The sequence below is a fragment of the Cibotium barometz genome, chromosome 15 (genome assembly GCF_041138505.1).
Source record: "Cibotium barometz isolate CiBa-2024 chromosome 15, ASM4113850v1, whole genome shotgun sequence".
Lineage (NCBI taxonomy): Eukaryota > Viridiplantae > Streptophyta > Polypodiopsida > Cyatheales > Cibotiaceae > Cibotium > Cibotium barometz.
Window position 1 is genome coordinate 6,372,594 of NC_141060.1, and position 7,066 is coordinate 6,379,659.

At 42.0% G+C, this 7,066-nt stretch overlaps 1 protein-coding gene across 1 annotated transcript; it reads left to right on the plus strand.

Moving 5' to 3' along the window:
* The first annotated feature begins 4,470 nt into the window (after positions 1-4,470).
* LOC147630900 (small ribosomal subunit protein uS7) lies at positions 4,471-6,588 on the plus strand. Its single transcript, XM_086809271.1, has 5 exons — positions 4,471-4,631; positions 5,405-5,532; positions 5,612-5,755; positions 5,939-6,142; positions 6,350-6,588. Exons 1-5 carry the CDS (start codon positions 4,563-4,565, stop codon positions 6,402-6,404), a joined length of 600 nt encoding a protein of 199 aa, XP_086665397.1. The 5' UTR covers positions 4,471-4,562; the 3' UTR covers positions 6,405-6,588.
* The last annotated feature ends 478 nt before the right edge of the window (positions 6,589-7,066 follow it).

Here is a 7,066-nt window from a genome sequence, read left to right on the forward strand (position 1 = left end):
ATTGAAGCTAAGTGGATGAGATCCAACCACTTGGAAAGCTTTCAAGAAGAAATTTGTAGAGGTTTGAACTTTATATCTTGGTTGTACAAGAAGTATTCTAAAAGCTGTCATTCCAATGGGCCTTCTACATTAGAAGATCCTATTAGTCACTATCCATGAAAATTTAGGTGGTTTTTGGGTTGAGGGATCAGGTGGGTAAATTTATCATTTTACCCATATATCAACATGCTTTCTCCCTAATGCCCTGGTATGTTGCATTACATAAGGGTTGACCGTAGTAGCCTCTGTTCTCTTTTAGAGAGTAGCATACTTATCATCCAGATCCATATGTATAAATTGCTTCTTAGAATTGTTTCTAATGTTCTACAAACTATAAAACAATATTAAAATTGTAATTAGCTCCTTTCTTTTCAAAAATATAAGTGTAGTAAAATATTATTATTAATTTTAGACCCTCGTATTTCAAACAACATAAAATTAATGTCCTCTAAATATATCCATACCTATATTAAGCACTATAGCAACACTTCTTGATGCAACAACACTTCGTGGTGGCAATATAGAGGAATTGGATATAGAAAATCAATGAAGGTAAATATGACTTTTTGGTTCCACTTGATGGCACCAGAAAATTAAATCTCTCTTTATTGTTGTCTATGCATAATAAATAGTATGTGAGGAAAGAGGAGATTCAGGTGAAAGCTTAGAGGCTTGCTTGTTGAGAGATTAAAGATTTGAATGGAGGAAGATTCAAATGGAGGCTAGGCCAAAAGAGTGGCTATTGAATGAGGAAATCTCACCCAACAACAACTACCATAACTTCATGAAAATGCACTAGAATAGAACTCAAGTGTGTTTATATGTCGTGGGGAAAAAACTTTTCAAAATACTAAGTTTGCTTCAAGATATATTCGAGTTTTTTTTTTTAAGCCACTTTTTCCAAGTCAGCATGTCACCACCCTAAAACCCAAGAAGCATAAGCCAAACGTTGCTAAAGACATATGTAACATAATAGCTCAAAGAACTAGGTATTCAGATAGCTATACAAAACCTAAATGCTCTAGTGAAAGATCGAATCGCACCTCAACAACGGTACTAGCACCAAAGCAGCAACAAAATCCACCTAACAATAACTAGTAGAGAAGCAAGCTCTAGAAGGGTAGATAACAGATCTGAAGAGGCAGTTGCAAGAGAAGCCAGCATCAGAAGGCGGTGTAGAAGCACATTAATAGTAGCTAAACAAGAGCAATAAAAAGAAATAGCCAGCAGCACAAGTAAAGGATGAGTAGAAAAAGACAAAGCTGGCCTTGGCAGTAGTAGGCAAAGAACTTATGCAATAGGAGGCACCCAACAAGAAGAAAATCATCATAGGGTCAGCAACACCCATAGACCTGATGACCTTAGTTAAAAGAACAAATATTTATTTTGGAACAACAACTAATAATTTAGCAAAATGAAAATGCAGCCATGTAGTCTGTACTGGAGGAATTGTAAGAAGAATATCACAAAATAGGGACTGAGTTATGGACATATGAGAAGTTAGACAACCTCAAAGCTAAATGCATAGAAATGGAAGACCAACAAGTAGAAAAACCAGCTCTCCCAAAAATCCAAGCTCAAAGAAGAAAGATTGCTGACCCACAAAATAGGGGATGAGTTGATAGACATATGAGAAGCTAAATAAACTCAAAGCTAAATGCATAGAAATGGAAGACCAACAAGTAGAAAAACCAGTCTCCCAAAAATCCGAGCTCGAAGACGAAAGATTGCTAACCCACATGGAGAGCAACAAGAAATCATAACAGCAAAGAAGATGTAACAACAGCATAGGAAGCTAAAAGAGGAAAATCCTAACCTGCAGAAGCAAGTAAGAAGAAACTAAAAAGCAAAAAGAATAGGTGAGCTAACTAGTGAGAAGTAAGAACCAACACAGCTGAACGAAGGAATATGGAAACATCTCTTCAACCTCCACAGACAAATCCAAGTAAAGGATGCTGAGCTTGCCAAGACTTCTGAAGTTCAGAAAGGGATACATAGGCTAAGGACGTAGCTGATGCAGGAGAAAATCAGCAAACGGAGTATGCATGTTCAGACATAAGAAAACATGGACAGTAATTCAGCTCGCTTCAACTGATACGTAGATGGCGATTCACTAGCGGATGCTAATATGCAAAAAGATAAAAAGGAGGCAGCAGACAAGTTGCATGCAAGAGCACAAAACCTGGAGTATGCTGCATTCACTCTCTGACCAAATTTCATGCAGAATATGAGCAACAAGGTTGGCCCTTGCCTGTCAATCAGCAAAAGCTAATAGATTTTATACATTCTTATAAATCGCCTCACACGCACACCCCCAAGTTCAACCCCAGCGTGACCACCAAATGATGGTGTGCAGCTCTGCCGCAACACAAACACCGGACAAGCAGGAACCATAATTCATCAACAAGGAAACAACTTTATTGCAGGCATCTGGAGCATTTCGATCACCTGTGGATAAATGCACCTCTGTTCATCCACTCTTTAAAATACCAAGTCTGACATGCTGAGGTGGTGAGGCCATTTGATTAATTGCAACAAGTTAGCCACATGGCTGTTATGGGACGTGACTAAGCAATACCAGAAAAAGGAGCAGAAGAAAGCACTCCAAAGAGCTTATACGTGGAAGCCGCCTGAAGACCCAAACCCACCACCTCCGCTCAACAAGTTTTTTTGAGCGGCATCTAAAGCAGCTCTGGGTGCGCCAAGTGCTGAAGAATGGTGGGACATCAAGAAGTGGACACACTAGACCAAAGCCATTAGAAACCGGCACCTATGCAACCACATGGGCATGCCCTGTAATCATTTTCAGCCTTGTAACAATAACGGCTTGCATAGTATCTCATATAGCTAGTTCATTAACATGGGATAGATATAAGAAGAGGAGAGCAAGAGAAGTTGGATAGTGAGGGAGAGAGTAAGAAGAGGACATTCCTTATAACACATTGTATAATGATTTTGAGCAAGATACTGCTGCATTCCTCCATGTGTCATTCTAAAGTGCTTTTGATGTCTGAGTGCTTTGTGTGTGTATTTTGTGCTGTCCAAAATCATGGCTAGTAGGCATTGCGGACCTGTCTAAACTTAAGTAGACATTTGATTTGCCAGTCTGATACCTATAGAGGCCAAGAGGTGTGTGAATCCCTTTTGTTTGAGCCCTTCCTCTATTCTCAAATCAACTAAGTAATCCTTCCAAAAGGCAATGGTTAAGCTAGAAAGCTTGAGCCACCTTCTTCACGATGGTTAAGCTAGAAAGCTTGGACCACCTTCTTCTCCAATCATGCTTAATCACACTCTCACTCAAGCCAGCAAGCATGCACACTCAACACACTCTATCCACACACACAAGCATATATACAAATGGGCTTTGTCTGACCATCCCAACTTAAGTGGGTACCCATTCCCGATCTCTACCCATACATACAAGGCTTATGGTTGGCTTTTAATACATCATTGGCCCATGGCCATACATAATGGGAACAAATCCTAGGCTAGAAGTGGGAATTTTGGATGTATGGAAAAGAGTCAACAAAGGGCTTTAAAAATGAATCTTAGACTAGAAATAGAGACTTTGGTCTTGTACTGACCTAGCGAAGGTTGAATATCGAGGTTGAACCCAATTGAGTTGTAGTTGAGAACAAATCCTAGGTTAGAGGAGGGGATTTTGGATGTACGAAAAAGAGTTAACAGGTGGGCTTTGAAAATAAGTCTTAGACTAGAAATAGAGACTCTGGTCTTGTACTAACCTGGCGAAGGTTGAAAGTCGAGGTTTAACTCAGTTGAGTTATAGTTGAGTTGGAGTAGGTCGAATGATTCTTGGTCTCACTAAAGCAGGTCGAATGTAACTAAGTCGAGGTTGAACTTGTTGACTCAGAGTAGGCCGGTGTTGGATGTGAGCAAGTTGGGAATAGGGCAGTGGTGCTAGGAACAAAGGCACTAGTGTTGGGAGCAAAGGCCATGAGGTGAGCTTGAATAGTGCCCAACAACTATGACCTAACCCCCTTAGTTGGGTGCTGAGTTGCACATAGCGAGGGGAAGTGAAAGCACATACGAAATGGTAAGAGAGAGAGAGAGAGAGAGAGAGAGAGAGAGAGAGGAGGGGAGGGGCACGTGGATTAAGTAGTTTTGTTGTGAAACTCCTCACAAGTGCCAATTTATCAGCGACCTTGCAAGCCACAATGTTTGATTTTCTAAATATTCTCTTGACAAAACACAACTACCGTTCGATTTTGCCTCCTAGGGTTTATCTTAGCGATAGCATCCTTGCTTCCTGAAAGGGAGGTACATGGTTAATCTACCGACTCCCGTAGTGGAAAGTGATGGCATGTAGTTTGAGTACCCTAAAAAAAAACTACATGAAAGTCCATGTTGTTTATATTTATTCTTACATTGAAAAAAATGCCCCATACAAAACAACAAACAAACTTATGAAGTGTATTTTATTTTCAATTGTTGAAGGTTAGGGTTCTGTTGCAATTCATTTACAAGTTTTGGCTGTGCCGAGCTGAGTAACGCTGAGAGCTGCCATGGCAGTGGCGATCGCTCCCCAGCCTGAAGTAAAGCTCTTTGGCCGCTGGACGTTTGACGACGTTGAGGTCGGTAATAGTTTCTTCCTCTGTTTAGTTTTAAGTCCTGACCCTAAAATTACATGAGCCAGACACCATCAATACACAAGCCCTAACCCTACAGGATCAAGCTGAGAGAAGATGCGTGCACTATGTCCCGCCCTTTTATCACCCTAGAACGCGTCACTGGGGTCTGGTTGCTTGCTCTGCTGTCAGGAATCCATTTGTTTCTAGGGTTTTCTGAATATCTGGAGTGTGTTACCTTGTGTTTGCTTTTCTGGCATGCGAAGCTGCCCGTTGATTGTGTCTGCACTTTTGTTTATAATCCCTCTGTCAGTATAGAACAGGAAAACGAGATCTCAACCCTCAACCAGGGGATGACTGTAAAAACAGAGGGTCTTTCTCCATGGCTGGTCTCTCTAGGAGGGAGACTACAGCCGAGAGTGAGGAGGGCAGGGGTCAGCCACAATGGGGGCTGGTAACGGGACAAGAAGGACAAGAAAGGGCTGGGGCTCCGAGTGCCAAGAAAAGTGTATCGCCTCTCCTGCATGGCCAGGGTGGGTCCATGAATGTACTCCCTAGAGTGTGGATGAGATGGATCCAGATAGCTAGGTTTATTTTTGCAGTTTGTGTCTGCATTTCCGCCCTTTATTCTTGGTTCCACTCTCTGCAGGCTAACATGCCACTTGCCCATTTATCTGCACATCTGACTGTTTTGCTAGGATTACATAGATTGATGATAAGAAAATTAACATTAGCCAAGCAGGTTAATATCTATGTTTGGTGCACTTGATGCAATTCAGATCAACGACATTTCCTTGAATGATTACATTGCCGTCTCTGTGGAGAGGCATGCCAATTTTGTGCCCCACACTGCAGGCCGCTACTCCGCCAAGCGCTTCCGGAAGGCACAATGCCCCATCGTGGAAAGGTACGTCTTCTTGAGATTGTGGATGTCTTTATTCAGGTGTGAACATTGCCCATTCTGACAGATTTTGGTTTTGGGGCAGATTGACAAATTCTCTCATGATGCATGGGCGCAACAATGGAAAGAAGCTCATGGCAGTGAGGATTGTAAAGCATGCAATGGAGATCATCCATTTGCTGACAGACCTTAACCCAATTCAAGTTATCGTGGATGCCGTCATCAATAGGTGCTGCCTCACTTTTACTTAACAATGTTTTAGGCTTAATTCTGATTTCTATGTGGTCAAGATTCAGGGATTGGTTTGGGCTGTGTTCAAAACTGCCATGCCTTCAAGTAAAGGGGTTTGAGCTGCATTTGTGGGTTTCCACTATGCTTGTCTGGCCTGCTAACATAGAGCTTTACACTTCAGTGGCCCACGAGAGGATGCAACTCGAATTGGGTCTGCAGGTGTCGTGAGAAGACAGGCTGTGGATATTTCTCCCTTGAGGAGAGTGAACCAGGCAATTTACCTCCTCACAACTGGAGCTCGTGAGAGTGCATTCAGGAACATCAAAACCATTGCAGAGTGTCTTGCTGATGAGCTGATCAATGCTGCCAAAGGATCCTCAAATAGGTGCGTACTCATATATTACTGATCTTTCCTCAATGTACAAGTGATTGAGGATCTTTACAGACAGATCACCTGTCCACGAGGGATGGGCTGGTGATATCTCTCCTTCCCATGTGCAGGGGATCTGTCTGTAAAGGCCCTGAACATTCTAATAAGGTTTTTGGATGCTATTTTGGTTACTTTTTTTTTTTTGGGGGGGGGGGGGTGCAGCTATGCTATCAAGAAGAAGGATGAGATTGAGCGTGTGGCAAAGGCCAATCGTTAAGAGCTTGATGGGCTTTATGTTGGGGGCCATGGTTGCCATTCAGTTTTGGAAGTTGTGAATAAGTGTGGAGATGGGATAGTGTAGAAGTTGTCATACATGTGGAGTAAGATTATTTGATGCTCTTCTAAATTGAAATCATGGAAACTTGCTAACCCATTAAGTCTTTGGCATCTTGGATTGTGAATATGTTTGTCTTAAGTGCTTATCTCCATACCAGGTCTTAGACTCGTAGTGGAGAGTGTGATCAAAGTGTTGGCTAGTGCCTGCTGCTTAACTTGAATGTAGGTTGTGGTGGACTTCTGAAGCGCAGTTGACACCTCTCATGATGTTTTAACCAGCCTTAACTTTGTGCATCGAAGGTACCTTTCTGTACCTGAACAATGCATCATAGAGAGCGGTCATGTTGGCATCTGTGCCTTCAAAACACATATTCAACTGTATTGGTCTTGTGCCAGTGTTTGATTCAGGACATGCAGAACAACACAGTCCCCCCCCCCCCCCCCCCAAAAAAAAAACCAAAAAAAAAGAAAAAAGAAAAAAGAAAAAGAAGAAGCCTACAACCCCTAAAAACAAGAAGCCCATCCTGGTTGCCTGTCCAAGATGGTGTCCAACTCCCTGCCTCATTTGGCCTATGGTCTACATGTAATATTTTGCTTCTAGAC